Source organism: Enhydra lutris, unplaced genomic scaffold, assembly GCF_002288905.1.
Source record: "Enhydra lutris kenyoni isolate GAN:26980312 unplaced genomic scaffold, ASM228890v2 scaffoldscaffold28, whole genome shotgun sequence".
NCBI classification, from domain to species: Eukaryota; Metazoa; Chordata; class Mammalia; order Carnivora; family Mustelidae; genus Enhydra; species Enhydra lutris.
Genome location: NW_019154112.1, coordinates 20,708,487 through 20,727,775, shown reverse-complemented (window position 1 = coordinate 20,727,775; position 19,289 = coordinate 20,708,487). Strand labels below are relative to the sequence as shown.

Here is a 19,289-nt window from a genome sequence, read left to right as displayed (position 1 = left end):
CAAATGCACAAGTGATCTATGTCAGTGATCTATTCAACAGCACAGGATGTGATAAAAGCTTTGAAAACAACATGCATCTGTGAATTGAAAACTTAATATTGTGTACATTAACAAGGTTAGTGAGGACACAACAGAGTAAATGATGATGGTGAGAAAAACAGAACACATACCTAAGAAGGCAAATCATGCTCTCTGCAATTGGGTGAGATTAGTTGACTGACATGAAAGAGAGTACCAAACCCCATGCTATTGATGTTTACAGCATACAGACTTCTTTGCAGACAGTAAAAAACCAACGAACCAGAAAAATTGTTACATACCCCCAAAATGTGACAAATACTGTGTATAGTATTCCAGGAAGTAAGGGAATTGAATACAAAGATAACTTTTTCAACACCAAATATTATGTTGAATATTGTGAATATGTATTGTCGAGTTTCAAAAGTTTAAAGACAGGCCAAATTTTAAGTGATTCCTGTTACATTTTAAGAAGATGCTAGGGCATCCTCACTATAACAAATGGCCCAGCATTCCCCCAGTAAATCTCACAGTTATCTCTGAAAATGAAACTAGTGCCTAACACTCTAGTGTCATCTTTAAAGATGAGTCGAGGCTATTTTATAACATCAAATTTATATAGTAAAATACCTAATACAGCAGTAGAAGAATGGCTTTTAAAGAGAAGAGTTAGAAAAATGAATGATTCTTTTCTTTTACCATGCAAGGCAGAGATTAAGATGTCACAGAAACTGATGACAGCAAGTGTAAGACTGCATTTAATAAACAACACTGAAATCTCTAAATACTTAGATAAACTCCATCCATGTTTTTTCCAGGTACACAAATTCAAGGGCATTTATCACTGACATACATTTCTACAACCATGCGATAAAACTAAGACTCTTGAAACAGCTTCATGTTTTAAATAAATTATATTACCTTCTCCTCTACCTTTTTATCTCCTAAGGTTTGTGATTCTTGTAGTTGTTTCAGAGATTCACTGAAGAAAGAATTATAACTTTCTTGAAGAGATTTCACTTGTTTTTCCAATTCATTTCTTTCTTCATCTGTCATTCTAAAGTAACCAGAAAGCATGAAAAGAGGAATGCAAGTCTTCAAGTGATACGGACAACACATTAGGCTCAATGATTTTGTAAAGTAAAATCCTTTTCCAAACAAGCACATGATCATAAAGTAAAACAAAACTTCATTTACAGATTGCTCAAGTCTCAGAATGTGTATAAAATTTAAGGATGGCCCTTACACATCCAGGAATCCTTCCCTCGCCTGAGAAAGAGACGGAGAGAAGGCCGTAAACTAACACATGAGCACTTCTCCAGCATACACACACATTTCTAAAATAACAACACTGTTATCCAACAGGAGGAAATATTCTATTGTTAGGTCCAACATGGAAGTGGGACAGAATGATAGCATGACTCAAGATGAAGCTTGTTCAAACTGAAGCATGAATAAAGACGAAATTAACAAGGAAATTAACCTGATTCTCTAAGGTACAATACAAAGTCATCGTGGCATAATCTTGGGGACAGCCCCAAAAAGGATTTAAGAAAAGGATAGATTTCTTCCTGCCTGAGGCACTGGCTGAAATACATGAAGTACCTTGTTGGAAAAAGTAAGACCAAAATATGAGAAACCAGGTTATCATAAGTCTCAGCAAAGAAAATGAAGATATTCATACATATTTTCCAAAAACTAAAGTCATAGAGAGTCATAGAAAGTACTACTTAGAATTAAAACTTGGCTTCGAATCTTTACCACTCACTAGCTATCCACTCTTAACCTTTTGGAGCCTGTTTTTTTTATCACTAATATATGCATATAATAGGTACATTTTAGGATTTTGGTAAAGACTATAAGTGACTAAAAGCAACTATTAAATTGCTAAGTTTATAACTGTATATTAAATAAATTTCTGAGTTTGATTTTTAAAATCTCAATTAAAATTTACCAGCTTTTGCTCTGCTTAACATGAAGACAACTTCTCTACTTTGAATAAAAGAGCTAATGAAAACCAACATACTTGTCTCCATGTTTTGCCAAAAATAGCTGCATGGTTTGAAGTGCTTCAGATAATTGCTCCTTTTTGGTTGATATTTCTTCACTGGAAATCTGCAAGGTTAAGAAAACGTACTCAAACTCTCCCCTCATAAAGACTAGAAAATAGTAATTATTAAAAACTAATCAGGTTTTAATTAAGATCCAAGTGATGGGTCTACTTTCTGGGTGGCCCAAGTTAATAACCAATCAGTTATTATCAGTGTACAAGCCTAAATAAGAAGAGTACTTTATCTAGAATAAAGATTAAGAGAAGTCTCTCTCTCTCTCTCTCTAACCATAATTCCCCCGTTTCCATTAGGAAGTGGTAATACAGCAGTACGTGGTTCTTGCATTTGTCACAGCCGAACTGTGAATAAAGGCTGCCCTAACTATCCCGCATGTCCAGAGGTTCTTCACTGGCCCAGTGTCATTCTTGTGTGGTGCAGCACTCAAAAACCCATGAACATGGGCCACTGCTCCATAAGAGTTATCTGGCCTCCCCCAAGCTCCTGCATGCCCTGCTCCTTTTGAAAAAATTATGGTGAAAGCATGAATCTGTAGATCTGCAGACCAAGGTTAAATCATTTCTAAAATTTGCAAAATTCATTGGTGACATGGGAATGAAATTGATCTGAGGGAAAGCAAGAAGTTGTAACATCTTCTCCTAATGTCTCAACGTATCAGTTCCGAATACTCTATTTAAGAAACTGACTGCCACCCTTTTAGAGAAGCAGAAATGAGAGGAAGTGATAGGCAAATGAAAAGGTATATTTTCCCCCAATGGACTTCATTCAGAACAGAGTCAAGTTTTTCGTGGTTATAGGTAATCATAAGGCCATACTGATTTTTAACACACATTATTCTATCAAAGTACCTTAAATTTCACTTAATAGAAAGGCCATTAAGCATTTATTAGAGATTTATAATTTAGGTGATGATCTGCATTTTAAAAGTGTCTGTCTACTTTTAGGTCTCCTAGATCTAAAGTGGATTTAGTAAAGTTTTGGGAAATTTATAAAACTGCAGAAAAAGAAAATACCAAGCTTTGTAATCTACATCTCTCAAAAGAAACTTGTTCTCCCAAGAAATCCTTGCTAAAGTTTGTATCCCTATTTTAGTTCTTGCCTTATCTGATGGGGTGGGGGTAAGACGGGTAGGGTATTTTAAACTAAATACTGGCACAAAGTTACTTTGAAGATTTGGAGTTTAAAACACCAAATGTAATTGCTTTCCAACTTCTGATTTCTTCTACACTAATAGGAAATATAGTATATAGGACTATGAGCTAATATGGCTTTATTTCAACTGAATACTAATTCAAGTATACACTCAGGTCTATGAACTTCTCCAATGGGGAGCCCAGATCAGTTACATCTGCCTGATATCACAGCCCAAATTAGACAAGACATTGAAGTTTCCCCCTATTTAATTATGTCAACAATGTCTGTTTCAACTGATGACACGTGAACATTGATGCAGAGCGAGAAAAGGAAGCTAATGATGACCCCATTATTTCCAAAAGTCAGGGCAGAGGCAGGGGGGGCAAGTGTAGGAAAAGTATTTGAGGAAAAATACTACTTAATTTAGTGGAAACTTATTGTTTTTTAGTACAGCCTCAATTCCAGTGCTGTTACTGGTGAGCATCAACACTGGACCTTAGCTCAACAACACCCAAAGACCTTCACACGGTACTGTCCAACGGACATCACGGGGCACTAACATCTCACGAGCTGGCTACCCAACGGCGGCCAGAAAACTGGGGAACAGAAGAGAGCCCACAGCGTGAAAGAATTCACTTAGGTAAGGGAAAGAATCTAGAATTTCCAGTGATTGACTTTTTGTAAAAGACAAAGACCCAGGAAAGTACATGAAATCCTCAAAAATGTTAATACCCCCGTTTTGTATTTCTTTTGTTCTTGAACATTTTTGTTTACCTTTTTAAGAATGAGACCACATAGTTTTACTATAAAGAGTGCATGGGTTTACTCTGGGCACAAAACAGAACGACTCAGTGCCTTAGCAACTCTCTTCACTATAATCAAGAAGCAGATCTAACCACTAGGCGCAGCAACAGTTAAGACTAATAGAGTTCAGGCTCCGGAAGCAGAGATACTTCCTTCTGCTACAAACCGTGATTCCTTGGACAGGTTACTTAACCTCTCTGACCCTCATTATAACTGCCTACAATTTTTTTAGGTTGTGTCAATTCAGTAAATTCTACCCACTATTATTATTATTTAACCAGAACCTCAGTGAATACCTTTTGTTTAGAGAAGGTAGATTTTCCACCCTTCTCACCATCTTTCAATGTCTTGCTGATATTTGATACCCATTTCTGCAATTCTTTGGCTTTTTCAACATGTTCTTTCTTTTCTTCTTCCAATGACCTCTAACAAGTGTGAGTGGTTTAAAAAAAAAAAAAAGATATATTCCAGTAAATGTTTGAGCTGTTAAATGGACCTTTCCACAGAAAATAAGAATGTAAAAGTATGTTTTAATCACACACAGTATACTGAGCATTTTATTCATTCACTGAACCATGTTTATCACATCATATGGCAGATGTACTTCCACAATGTTTATGGTAGCAAAGAAAGCTGTGACACTCCAGAATGATCAGTCTAACCTCCCAGCTGGTCTATCAATATAGACAAATAAAAAAACCTCAATTTTATTCATGAAGCACTAGAAGATCTTGGAAATGCTGCCTTTGCATTAGCATTACAATCACAGTGGTCTAGACAGAGAAGTATCAAAATGGAAATCGGAAAGGACCATGAATGTGTACACACATATGAAAAATATACAGAATGAAGAAATATCTCTCCCCTTCTTCTAACACACAATAATGCTACTTTTAATTATAGACTCTATGTGGAAATGGGAGATTGTGGTAAACATTTATTATGTAAAGGTTATAATGCAAGAAAAACTGGAAACTTCTTCCCTTTTCAAGGAGAAAAACACTGTAGCTTCATAGATGAGGTGGGCGAAGGGGACAAATTTACATCCTTCTCTTTGATTCCATGGTGCCCTCTGAAGTACTCTTTCAGCAAATGTAATGGATCATTTTAAAAATGTGAGCCCTAACGTCTGGCTGGATCTATTCCGCAATGAAGAATTCTGAAGAAAGGATGCTATAAACTTGCTGGAGTTCATCAAGCTTACTCCATATTCTAGGTAAAATACCTTTATTTTAGTGAAGGCAAGATCAAGACAAAACCAAAACAAAACCACTAACCTAAAAGCTAAAGGAAACCATTTTGAAGAACAGTAAATAATTTGTTACTTTCAATTTAAAAATTATTCTCTCTCCTAAACAGTCACCTATTTCCAGGCCTCAAGAAATTAACAGTGCTCTGAGTAGGTGACATAATCACTAGGCTGTGTATTTAACTGATATTGTCATGCTCTGGACAGATCACATGAAGGGGAGAGCATCACCCCTGCGCAAAGTTATTTAAACACGTCCTTTTATGAAGAATAGTAGAGGCTAGAAATCCCAGTCATCAAAGGTTCGGATACCTCTAAGAGTTTAAGACCTGTGTGGAAATCAAAATCAGCTTTCTCTAAAGCTTCTTTGTATGTCAACTTTCTTTTCGTTTGAGGGCATATTATATTTCTGACATACGACTTCTGATCTTTGAGTTTCGTAGCAATGAAAACATCTATGATGCCCACTTGGAGAGCCTCTTCAATTGACAACCGGGAATGAACCTGTGGCTCCATCAACCCCCCTGTCAAATACTGAAATTCCAAACATCTGATTCCCATTTCCTTACTTATGATATTTGCATTGACAGCCTCCACCACTGACATCACTTTGTTAGTGACAGGATGGCCAATCCCTGTGATTACTACCTCACACTGTCGCAGCTGCTGGGCAAACCCCTCGTCCACGAGGCCTCTATGCAAAGCTTCTGCCACCCGGTATTTTTTGCCAGTGAGAGGATCAATTATCCCCCCTGTGCTGACTTGGGCTTCAAGGCATCTGAGGGCAGTGATCCGGTCAACCAAATTCCTGCGGGAGGCCTTTAGGACAGAGATCCTTTCCCCACTGGTGGTCAGCCAGTAGCCGGCAATAGGACTGTGCAAATCCTTCTTGGGAACCAGCTGGCTTAGCAAGGAATCAGCGAGTTCTGTAAGTGTGATGAGTCCTTCCTGATACTTTCTGACCCAGGTTTTGTCCACAGTTCCCTGCTCTACAGCTTCATTAATATTGAACTGTAACCCCGTTTTAGTATCAGTCAGCATATGAGAAGGATGCCCGTAGGATTCAAAAAACGTGGCTTCCTTCCACTGATACTGTTGCCCTGAAAGCTCTAGGTAGGTACTTTTTTCAATTAGGTTTCTCTGGAAAGCCTCATATGCAGTCAGTTCTGCTCCCGTTTTAGTATCTACTACAGAAATCCTATGGGTTTTGCCTACATTGAGATTGGAAATGTTCCTCTCCCCAAAGGGAAACAGAAAGCACTGGCAATCTACATCAAATACACACATTCGCAGTAATTCGGAGTAATAGAGAGCTTGCTTGTTGTTGGGATTAGGAAAGACTCTTGAGTTGCTGGATGGCTCGTGTAAAAATTGTAGGATGGCATTATTTAACAAGCCTTGCTGCACAGCAACTTCTGGAGGAATGCGGATGCCCCTCACAGGGTCAATGACTCCCCCACTGGCAATCTGGGCTTCCAACATGTGTTTACCTCTTTGTCTGTCAAGCATTCTATTTTCCATAGCTTGGAACACTGACAACGTCTTAGAAGAATATGAATATCCCAGGGCTGCCTTCTCTGCCTCAAGAAGCCTAATTTTGAATTCGGGGTCAATAACTCCATTCAGGATTGCATCTTCAACAGAGTATGTCTGACCTGAATTGGGGTCAATTATAAAACCTGTTGCAGCCTGAGCTTCTAAAAATGCTAAAGCCATCATTTTGTCTATTATGATTTTCTTGGCTGCTGAGGCAAAGGAAATCTTTTCTTTTGTGGATTCTAGGTAAAGCCCCGCGATGGAGGTGGCTTTTGTCAAAAACTTGCTAAGCATTTTCTGAACTTCGTCAACAGTCTTGAGACCAAGTCGCAGCTGCTCAACTGTTTTTGCATCCAGAAGCTTGGCTTCAACCAACTGCCTACCAGTCACAGTGCGCCGGAGCCCCTGGAATTTAAATTCATCATCCCTAACTGAACACGTGTGATCGCCATCCACGTTCTGGAAGGTCTCTGGTTCTGAGCCTTTCTTAAGCAAATCTCTCTGGAGTCCACCAGGTGCTCTGCACCCTCCAAGCATCCATTCCTCGGCACTGGGGCCTGGGCTCTTCTCTTGTTTTAATGTGGTGACTTCTGTGTGCATATCATATTGCTTGTTCTGAGCTATCTGTAACAGGAATTTATGAGACGTTACAAATCATCTAAAGAACATTATGTCACTTTACCCATCCTTAATCCAAATGTAATTCCTACAATAACGAAAGTTAAGTAGAGAGAGGAAAATTTTCAAACCAAAGAGGGGTCAGGGACAAGTAATGGTATTTTGAGAGTCTGAAGTCTACTTTAGATGACAATTAAGGTACTAAAATGGTACATTTAGGGGCGCTTGGGTGGCTCAGTGGGTAGGGCATGTGTAAATTAATCTCCGGGTTGTAAGTTCAAGCCCCACATTGGGTACAGGGATTACTTAAAAATAAAATCTTTTTTTTTTTAAAAAAAGGTACATTTTAAAAAGACTTGAGATGAAGTTTCTCCAAAGAAACTTTAGAAATTAAAGTGAACTGCTTAGCTTCTCTAGCTTTGAAAAAAAAAATTCTTCAGAACATAATACCATAAATATAACTGTAACACCATTACATCTATGTATTTAATCTCAGCCATTTAAAAACTAAAGAATGAGAATTTGTAGTAAAGATTCAAGCCAATCACTAGAAAACTACAGCATAATTTTCTGTCAGAACTACAAAGAGCCAATCTCTTAAACATTGTTAAAAAAGTTTTAGTCTAGCTGAGAAAGGAAATAAGAGAGGAAACTTGGCATGAGGTAGCCAATAAGGTCTCAGAATCCAGAGTATACCTCCAAGGGGGCCAAAAGTTTCGCCAGGTCCATTTCACACTTGCCATCTTGATACCTAACCGGTGGTCTGGAACTGTACAGAGCTTGATCTCTTATCTTCTCAATTTCTGAGAGTTTTGTAATAGGGTTTGTCTCATCAAAAGTTATCTGTAATTCGGTGCTTGTCTGAGAAAAATACTCAGAGTAACACTGCTGGCTTTTCTCTTTCTCAAGTGGACCCCCTGACGGCCAGAACTGCACTTCCTTTGGTATTTGCTCAACACCCCGATGCTGCCATTTTTCTTCCAATTGCTGTGGGTCTTGATTCCGTCTCAGCAGAGAAGACCGGGTCGCAGGGTGAAGCTGCCCTGTGGTCCTAGAGGGCACGTCTGTAGAGTGCTGGCACTCATTTACTGTCATCTCAAAATCTGGTTTGAAGGGACAGTCTTTGGCTGGGTTCCTTTTTTGGATTTCACATTGGAGCAAAACTAATTGATGTTCGTGTTCCTTTATCTGTTGATCCATCTTTTGCTTCAGACGTTCGACTTCACGTTTCTGGACTACCAGCTCGTCTTCAAGTTTCTGACATTTCTGATAATGATTTGCTTCCACATTCTGCCCTTGTTGCATTTGCTCGCGATACTGCTGAAGCTGTCTTTCAAGGTCTCTGATATTTGTCTCACAGAGCTTAGCGTTCTCCTGAGCTCTGCAGTTCTCTCGCTGAAGAGACACGAAGTCAAGCTTAATGCCTGAAATATCGTTTTCAGTGATAACTTTGGAGTCCATTAACTTTTCCATCTTTTTCCGAAACTCCTCCGCCGAGCACTTGAACTTGTCCGATTCCTCCTGAAACAGAACCATCTTTCTGTGGGTCATCTGCTCCTCTATCGTCTTTAAGTGCAGTTCGTCTTGCACTTTTTTCAGCCTGTTATTTAACTCCTGCACCTGAGCTTGCTGTAGCTGTACCTTCTGCTCCCCTAGTCGCTTTTCCTCTTTGGAGGCGCTGAGCTCTGCACTCAGACTCCGGACTTCCTTCTCAGTGTTCTGGATGATGATGTTCTGCTGGTCACACTTTTGCTTAAACTCACTGACTAAATTTTGGCTTTTGGCCAGGTCTTCCTCTAGGCATTTAATTTTTCTATGGAAATCCTGTTCTGTCTTTGTCTGTTTATGCAAGTGTTCGTTGGTGTTGCGTAGCTGATCTTTAAAACCATCCGCTTGAATTTTCAGGGCTTCGCATCTTTGCTGGATAGCTTGTTTCTCCAAAACTACGTTCGCTGATTCAGTCTGAATTCTCTGCATCATTAACTTGGTTTCATTATTCTGCCTAGTAAGCTCATCTACTTTTTGTTTTAGCATTTCTGCACACTCATTACTTTTCTTCAATTCTTCATTAAGCTTCTGGATTTTTTCATTATTTTCTTTTTCAGCTTTAATATTTTGAAGCAGCTGTGCATGGCTTTTCTCAAATTGTTCTTTGAGATGATCTGACTTTCTCTGGCAGAATCGTATTCTTTCATTAGAGGATTCCTTCTCAGCCTGGAAAGAATTAACTTGTGAATTTAAATGCTGAATATTTCTCTCAGCTATAGCATGGGTTTTAGTGATCCTGTCTACTTCTCTTTGCAGTTTCCCTTTTTCCTGTTGAAGAGATTCTAATTCCACTTCATAATTGTGCTTTATTTTCCGAAGGTCATTAGCTTCTTGCATGACTTCCTCAGCTTTGTCTGTGGTTTGGTTCAACTGCCTACCCAGTTCTCTGAGCTGCTGGGAATACCCTTCCTCTACCTGATCCTTCCTTTCCAACTCTAACTTGAGGCACTTCAGTGTGTTATTGGTTTCATCCAATTTTTCTTTCAACAAACGAGCCTTTTCCTCAGATGAAGTTTTTTCAAGCTGAAGGGCATTGAGTTCATACTTCAGGTCTCTCATGTCTTTTTCAGCCTTTCTATTGGCGACTGTTAGCTCATCGACCTGCTGCTTGAGTTCCTCTGTTTTCTGTCTGTCCTGCTCTCTCTGAAGATCTGCGACTCCTCTGTATGACGTGGCCAGTGGCAATGCACTTTCTCTACATGAATACTGAATTTCACTTATTTTTCTTCTTGCTTCCGATTCGATCTTCTGCTTTTCTTTTAACTGCTCCTCTGCTATCTGTTTTTGAAACGTTAGGTCTTTTTCCATCTGCTTTATCAGCTTCAAGAGTTCCTCCTCATTGTCTCTCTTTCTCTTCAATTCTTCCATTAACTTAATTTTTTGTTGCTCCAAGTCACTGAGACTGGAATCTTTTCTTTTGAGATGATCTTCCAGGGTTCTTCTTGTAAAGGTGTTCTCCTCTAACTGATTCTGGAAGTTCAGAAGGTTTTCTTCCACCGCCGCTCTTTTGGCCTCGGCCTCCAAAGTGAGCTTTCTCACCCGCTCCAGCTCCCGCTCTGCAGCCTCCTTCTCCCTCACGATGGTCTCCAGCTCCCTGCGGTACTGCTTGGCTTCGCTCTCGGCCCGGATTTTCTGCAGAGCAATGTCTTCTACATTTCTCTGCTGCTTTCTCAATTCATTTTCTGCAGCCTGCTTGACCTTTGGAAGTTCCTCCTCTACTCGAGACTTCTGTTTCTTTAGTTCAGCCACCATTTTCTCCAACTCACTTATTTTTCCCGTAAGTTTGCTATTCTCAATCATTGTCGCCTTCTGACGCTGAAGCAGATCTGAATATGCCCCATGTTCAGAAGTCTCCTTACATCTTTTAATCTACAAGAGATGTTTACAAGCATCAAACCTGTCCTGTTCAAATTTATCTTTAAAAACCTGAAACAATGCTCATGAAAATGCTTATAAAAACAAGGGAAACCAAAAGCAGAACAAATACGATCACCACTCCCATCACCAGCACTGCCACCAGCACCACCACCTTCTTCAGAGATGAAGCTTCAGAAATTCAGCAGTGGGAGAGGACAAACAGAACAAAACAAAACAAAACAAAAACCCCTTTTGTGTCATGTTGGCTAAGCCAAATGATTTTTTTTTTTTTTTTTTGGTGTCTCAGGAATAATTTTGTTTTAAGAATTAGCTAGCTCAGGATTTGACAGCAAGAAATGAGGGATCTTACAAAAGATACAGCAGGACCCCAACCTGTTATGGATGAGGAAACTGAGGTACAGAGAGGTCAAATAGTTTTGAAATCTCACATAATGGGTGAGGGACCAATGGGGAATAAAACTCACAGCAGCTCCCTTCCTGCCTTCCCACACAACTCAGTCTTACAAGCTAAAAACATATAGGAACCGAATGACACTTACAAATTCAATTTTCAATACTTAGCCCAACAGAGATTTAAAATATTTATCTCTCTAAGATAAATAAATAAATCTTTGAAAAGGAGGTGGGGCACCTCAGTGGCACAGTCATTTGAGCACTCGACTCTTGGTTTCAGCTCAGGTCGTGATCTCAGGGTGGTGAGATCCAGCCCTGCTTCCAGGTAGGTGCTCGGTGGGAAGGCAGCTTGAGGAATCTCTCTCCCTCTATCCCTCCCACTCATGCTCACTCTCTCGCTCTCTAAAATAAATATTTTAAAAATATATATAAAAATAAAATGATACATCTCTTTCATTTAGTTAAAGAAACAAAATATAGAATTTTGGTACCACTTTAAAGAGTCAAATCAAGAAATAATACCTCATATGGGTAAGGAGGGAAATTATATAAAAATGTGTAATTTCTAAAGTTGAATTCCTTATTTATTTAAACTTGCCATATTGTAACAATTATAATAATCAGAGTTGCTAATGCAAAGGCAGTTATAGTCCCTGGGCACTTTAGAAAAGATGTGCTTCATATACTCACAGATCTTGTTGTTGTTGTTAATGATATGCCTCATACAAATCCACTTTGACAAGTACCTTTAGATACTCCATAAATATAAAGATATTTGTTAAACATGAATCTTTGTAAAAATATACTTAAGGAGTCAACTCCAATGTACAGAATAAAATATAAGAAAATATTTTTTTCAACTGATAGAAGAATCAATCTCAGCTGGGAGGACTACACTCTGCATTGACTAGAGGATTACATGATCAGGGCTAGTACAGAATTCCAATATAATTTCTTTATTAATACCGTAAGATTATTAGTTTCATAACACCAACTCAAGATCATCATAATTAGAACCATGTAAACAGGAGTAGAGAAATTATTCTAGATAGCAGATTTTTTTTTTTCATTGAGAGGTTCTGGTGAATTTCAAGAATTTAATTTATACTACAGACTATATACCTTACTTTGCTCCTTCTAATTTTTTGATCCCCCAATAATTTCAGTATGAATTTCAGTTGTTTTCTTTGCTAACCTAAATATGGTTTCCCATAATAAGAGTTCATATAAAAACAAATTTCATCACAACATGCAATAATTAGTGCTCTATTTTATTTTGTTATCAGGGTGAACTCCTGGTGACACTGAAGCATTTTACCTGCTTAAACATTATATTTTCAGTTTTTTTTTAAAATAACTTCTAATTGGGTCTTTCTCAATTGCTTATCAAAACTCCCTTAAAACTTAGCTGTCACTAAGAGGTTTTGAGTCCTCTTTTTCTCTTTCATGTTGTGAGGTTAGAAAAATGAAAATTCTCTCAGGAAAAAATTTTTGTTACTGAACCCTCAGTACTTAATTACAGTCATTTTAGTGATTGTTAATAATCTCACATTGTCTAGGTAAGTCTGAATGTTTTAGCAAATACCACACAAATTACTAGAAGTAATTTAATCCTATTGCTGACTTTCTCTCTTAGATCTCAAATTTACTCATATAAAAATAACTTTCTCAAGTTTTCTCTAACTATTCCCCCAGAAAAACACCCTGTCCTTTAATCTCATCAATTAATTTTTGATGTACTTTTCTCTCATCACAGATTAGAAAATCTATCCATCTAACAGCCATTACAGATACTCTACTACCATTTCTATAATTGTTTCCTCTTCTCAAATTAATTTGTATCCCTCTTTGATTTTATGTTTATAATTAAAAATTCTGCTCTCAGACCAAGATTTCCAATATAAGTCTTCACAAACTCAGTTTCAGGAATACCACTCTCGAGTCTGAAAACTGAGCTATGTATCTTTATATGAGACATTCCATTAATATGATCTTTTAGTGGTGAATTTCCAATAGTAATGTTTTCTTATATATTTTAAGTTATAGTCTCTGCATGGTCTTGTTTTGAGTTTCAATTCAGTATAAATCTTTTATATTTCAAAGGATGAAAAGCATAATTTTTATATATACCAGGCTTTTTAAAAAAGCTCTTGGTTCCATCAATTTTAGTATATTACCTCATCAGATAAACTAAGGGAAGTGGCTCATTTATGTGCAACCAGAGATACACTATAAGAGAGGGAAAGGACTTAGCTTATATTTAACTAAATATACAATTGAAAATGCATATTTTTAAATACAGAATTTAAAAGACCTATATAGCATTTTAAGTGGAATCATATATCTCAAAAACTAAAAATATTTTTAAAATTACAGATGCTCTTTTACAGGTGGAAGATGTATAGCAATTATTTGATCACAGATACTCTGGTTCTCCTTTCTAAGCACAAAGGAATCTTGTTATAAAGACTTGCAATTAGCTTGGTTAGTGATTTCATTGCAGGAAACTATTAATTCTGAACAGACTAAAATAGTGACTCAGGTAGAAAATAAGAAAGTAACACCTTTTAGATACCACTACTGTTTTAGTTCTCTCGTTATATGAAGTTACTCTAAGTATAATCATCTTCAGAAGTTCAAGAACAGTCTAATTTAAAGTGGCTAATGCCCCACAATCTACTTATTTTAGCATTCTGTCTACTATTTTTGTCTGTTCTGAGGTTAGGAATAGAAACATTTCAAGATAATAAAGCACAGTATAACCTCTTCAAAATTAGATACAACAGCCTTTTATGACAATATATTTTTATAAATAACTATTTCTAAACATATTTTTAAAATATAGACTTAAAGCACAGAAATCCTCCAAATTATAATGGTATTTAAACAGTCTTTTACCATACAGCATACCTTTTGGGAAACAATAAAAACAAAACAAAAAACTCCACAATTCTTAAAAGTACTATCATTTTGTACAAAACCCTGCCTCTTCTAAATTAATGGCTTTTATGTTTTAAATCCTTGAAAATGTAAATTACTTTAAAATGTATAAAACCAATGTGTTTAAGTAGTATTTCTGTAGTCATCTTAATAGTAGTAACTATACTACTCAAAAGAAGTATATTTCTCAAATATAGGAAAACTGAAAAAAAATCCTGCCAAACTGCCAACATTTCATGATTTAAATAGAGCCATTTCAGACATTAACTTTAATAATATCTGCATCTTAGAGTGAAAATAAACAATGTTCTTCTGCTGGAGAGAATCAAAAACACACAGAAAAATCCTAGGCCTCTACTCTTTTTCACTGTAATTGTCTAATTAAATAATAACTTATCATCCATGTAAATTTGTCATGAAAACTTTTTTTGTTTTCCCAAACACACTGTAGTTCCTTTAAGTTAGTGGTTCATAGTTAACTGTTACCTCCTCCTCTTCCAGCCTCTTTAATGAATCACCAGCAAATTTAACATATTGTGTCATGAGGGTGACCAGAGCAGTGTGTCGGGTCCTTAGGTCCATGAACTGCAAATAATGAAATAAACAATAAAAACATAATCTCCAGTGACTCTAAATGAGTTTAATGAACGTTGATTAATAATCGTAACATTAACTAGCCTTTGTGATGGTAAAATACACAATTGCCCAGTAATGGCAAGTAGGTAGGAATGGGCTTTTTACTTACTGCTGTGCAAACCATATTAAATAACAATTCTCCTCTAAATTTAATTGAAAAAGTACATTTGTTATTCTCTGCAGTTAATAATTAATCTTTTTTTATTTTTTTTTTCAGTGTTCCAAAATTCATTGTTTATGCACCACACCCAGTGCTCCATGCAACATGTGCCCTCCACAATACCCACCACCAGGCTCGCCCCCCACCCCCTCAATAATTAATCTTGAATAAAGCTCTTCCAAGGATTTTTTTACAACCCTCAATAAAATGCACTGTTTAGGTAAGGGTTTCTTTTTTGGGACAAGGAAGAAAGTTCTGGAAATGGACAGCAGTCAGGTTTGCACAACACTGTAAAGTCACCAAATGCCACTGAACTGCACACTTAAACATGGTTAAAATGGCACATTTCCTATTATGTGTACTCTACCACAATACAAATATATAAATATAATATTTTAGGTATTGTTCCTCTCTTCTATATCCCCTCTCTTCTCCCCTGCACTTTAACTACCTCTTGAATAATGAGATCTGCTGAGCTCTGCATTCTTCGGCGTTTCACTGGAGATTTCTGCTGTGAATCTACCATGGCCCGGTAGGTCATTGTTTGTAACTCATAATCCTGTATAACAGAGTTGGTGAGATTAAATTAATTAAAGCAAAGCATTAATGCTTCATTCTACAGTGGCTTGATGCACAGAAACTGAACCTGATTTCACTAAGTAACTTTTTTTTTCCTTAAAGATTTTACTTATTTATTTGTCGGATAAAGAGTGAGCGAGCAAGCACAAGCAGGCAGGGTGGCACCAGGCAGAGAGAGAGAGAGAGAGAAGCAGGCTCCCCGCTGAGCAAGGAGCCCCATGCCCCTTGCCATAACACCCAAGTGTCACTGACTAAGTAACTTTTCTTTTCACTTCATTTTTTTTCAAATTTCAGATACTGTGTTTTGTCAGTTCTAGAATTTCCAGTTGGTGTTTTTAAATTGAAATATAATTAATATACAGTGTTATTTTAGTTTTAGGTGTACAACATAATGATTCAATAATTTGATACATTTTTCAGTGCACTCATCATGATAAGTGTACTCTTAATCCCCTTTATCTTTTTCACCATCCCCTCCCCACCTCCCCTCTGGCAGCCACCAGTTTGTTCTTTATGTGTTTTTTTAATTTTTTTTTCAGTGTTCCAAAATTCATTGTCACTAAGTAACTTTTAAAAATTACTACAAAACTACATTCTTAGGAAACTATCTAATCCTGGGATGTTTCCAAGGTGGCAATAAAAATCAGAAACATCTAGGGTGGTCAGAAAAGTTTCCTAAGTCTCTTTAGAAGCTCAAAGAAACATTTAGTTACAATATGCTAGTTATATTCAGCCTCCCTTTTGCCGGGCTAGGCAATGGAACTTCAGATCTGGATGGCTAAGACCCAAGCAATGGCCAACAGCTTTAGACATGTGAACGGTCTGCTAAGATAGTCAAGTTCTTCCAGGGACTACTCTAGCGATGCTAAAGGAGAGAGAGAGAGATACACAAGCACACACGAAGTGGTAAGAAACCAATTTCAGAGCTACGCATCTCTTCTGACGTGTGTGCGTGTGCGGCTGTGCACGTCTGTGATGGAGAGAGATGAATGAAGCAGAGGCTGACGTGTGACTCACATGTCACAGAGAATTAGGAGGTAAGTGTCACAGGGCTCCCAGGAAGATTCTCTGTTTTCACTGTTTCACAGAGTCAAGTGACTTGCAGAAACTTCCTTTTTTCTAAGTATGTTGTCAAATCACATATCTGAATATTAAATTTGATGGAAGTAACTGAATCTTCTTACCTTCACTGTAGTTGAATACTGTTCTGCGTATTTTTGACACTCATCCATTTTGCTCTGTTTCATTTCTATTTCAGACACCAGCATCTACAAACACATAGTTTAGAAGAAAAAGAACAAAGGAAGTCTATGCTTTTTAGTCACTTAAGGTGCTCAGGAACTAAGAAATAGCCATGCCCTTTAACAGTAAAGCTCCTTAGCCTTTTGCACTTAATATGTAATAAGGCAAATGACAAACTTCTGAATTAAGCCACATAAGTGACCCACCCTCAGGCGGCTTCCAACACAGAAATTACTAAACTCCACAGGAATTATCCAAAAGTAGATTTGAAGGCCTTGGCCCCCACCCACTCCTGATCAAAGCAAAACTAGACACTACTGTCTCGTTAGGATGGAATAAAAATCTCAAAGAATTCAATTCTTTGTCAAATGTGACTGTCCAATTTTCTACCACTACTGTTTTTATTTATTTGAGATCCTGCAAAACTATTGTGGCCAGCAAAGTACTAAAAAGATTTCCATATCTATGATTAAATGACCATTAGAAATTTGAACACTGTCCCAACATGCTATTTTCTTATTTCTTATACTTTCAAAACTGACTTCCAAGAAATCGAAGTATGTGATGAATTTGAATTACAGGATTTTAATATTTATGATTTACTCTTTACCTTCTTCTAAATAGTTGCGGACTTTTTCTTTTAACGAGGTGAAGGCAAATAAGGATGATGACTGACCACATGCAGACAAAACCTGAATATAAGAAACCGTTTTTACTTACCTTCTGTTGATTCAACTGTGTGGCTAGAGTTTTACTATTTTCAGGCTGGTTTTCCTGAATCTTCCTCTGGGTAGTTTCAACTTGCTGAATCCAATCATCTAAAGGATGGTAAGTATCTCTGTAGTACTTCAGTGATTTGCCAATGCCTTCTAAGTCCCGTAACCTTAGAGAATAAAAACAAGAGAGCCACAATTTCCAACAGTATCCATTAAGAGGAAAGACAAGATGACTGTACTGCAAGGGACTCAATGTAACAACAGGGATAAGTGAAAGAATTCTAGGCTTAAGCTCCCTGAGGCCCAAGGGCACTCCATACTGGCTGAAGTTCCATATAAATACTCTGCTCCTGGATTTGTGCAATTTAGTGATACTGATTATTCCAGGTTCAAGCCTAAGAGACTAGCTAAAAATCAGGAAAATACCTTAATACCTTAAATACCCAAAGCTTGTAAAAAATGGCAGTTTACTTTTGAAATAATGACAACATAGTTCAACAGAGGGTCCAATGCAGACTCAGAGACTACTTCCTGGAACTGTGATTAAATGAAAATATCTCAGTTTCTGTGATTTTAAAACCACTACATTAAATCTACATATCGTGTATTTGACAGAGATTTTTTTTTTTGACAGAGATTTAATAACATATATTTGAACATAATTTTACTTCTTAAGAATGGCACTATATTAGAAAAGCATTTTATTTGCATTAAAATAAACATTAAAATGAATAAGATGAGCACAAAAAAATCCCATTTCCTTTTGCTTTTCTATTTTGGTCACTGGATGAATGATTTCAACCCTCTTGTATCCTCAATTAAAATGAACATCAGGTCATTTCAATTGTTTCACACTTCTTAGGTCTAGTACAGATTGCTCTAAACAGCCCTCTCAAACACATGATCCATGCTCTTACTAAATCTTGGTTAGTTAAATATTTTAAGTTGGTTATAATTTTCCGCAGAAAAGGCAAGTAGACTTACTATATAAATGTCAGACTACATCAATAGTTTGAACAACACAGAGTTGAAAAATAATTATTTTGAAGTTTACTGTCTTGCTAAAGTCCACCTTTATCAGAAAGAAATATAATTAGGGCGCCTGGGTGGCTCAGTAGGTTAAGCGACTGCCTTCAGCTTAGGTCATGATCCTGGAGTCCTGGGATCGAGTCCCACATCGGGCTCCCTGCTTGGCAGGGAGTCTGCTTCTCCCTCTGACCCTCCCCCTTCTCATACTCTCTCTCTCAAATAAATAAATAAAATCTTAAAAAAAAAAAGAAAGAAAGAAAGAAAGAAATATAATTAGGTAAAGCTCTTGCAATATAAGGTAACTATATCTTGTAATATAAGGTGTGTATATATATATATATAAACTGTATATGGGAGTTTTTATAAAACCTAGTAAGTTTAGATTTTACCTAGAATACAAGGATAAACATTAACAACTCTCTGCTGAAACTGAACAAAAAAGGATACTAACCTGTTGTCAATCTGAACATGAATATTTTGCCACCTTTCAACTAATTGATCTGCTTTTTCTTTGTGCCAGTCAAAATCAAGGTCCCGTTCTTTATATGTTTTAAACATTTCATCACTGATGGCTTTAGCTTTCTGCAACTCATCCTCTAATGCATGGAATACCTCTCTCTTTTCATCTACTTCAGATCTCCATTGCTAAAATACATTAATTGGTGAACGTTATAAAATGCATCAACCACTCACTATGTAAACACATGATTTATTTACCTAATTTTACAATTTATTTACAA

At 37.0% G+C, this 19,289-nt stretch overlaps 1 protein-coding gene across 4 annotated transcripts in view; it reads right to left on the bottom strand.

The window, feature by feature from the left end:
* LOC111152327 (dystonin) overlaps positions 1-19,289 on the bottom strand; it is a 474,965-nt gene that overhangs the window by 134,740 nt on the left and 320,936 nt on the right. For 3 of the 4 annotated variants that reach the window (XM_022510820.1, XM_022510821.1, XM_022510822.1), the window contains 8 exons: positions 19,001-19,194; positions 17,525-17,687; positions 16,747-16,830; positions 15,435-15,542; positions 14,674-14,772; positions 4,322-4,450; positions 2,045-2,133; positions 940-1,075 (listed from right to left, as the gene is read on the bottom strand). In XM_022510820.1, the coding sequence (XP_022366528.1) occupies positions 940-1,075; positions 2,045-2,133; positions 4,322-4,450; positions 14,674-14,772; positions 15,435-15,542; positions 16,747-16,830; positions 17,525-17,687; positions 19,001-19,194 (1,002 nt within the window). Of the gene's footprint in view, positions 1-939; positions 1,076-2,044; positions 2,134-4,321; positions 4,451-5,535; positions 7,435-8,124; positions 10,846-14,673; positions 14,773-15,434; positions 15,543-16,746; positions 16,831-17,524; positions 17,688-19,000; positions 19,195-19,289 lie in introns of those variants that run through there. The other variant, XM_022510823.1, reaches the window with a different exon arrangement.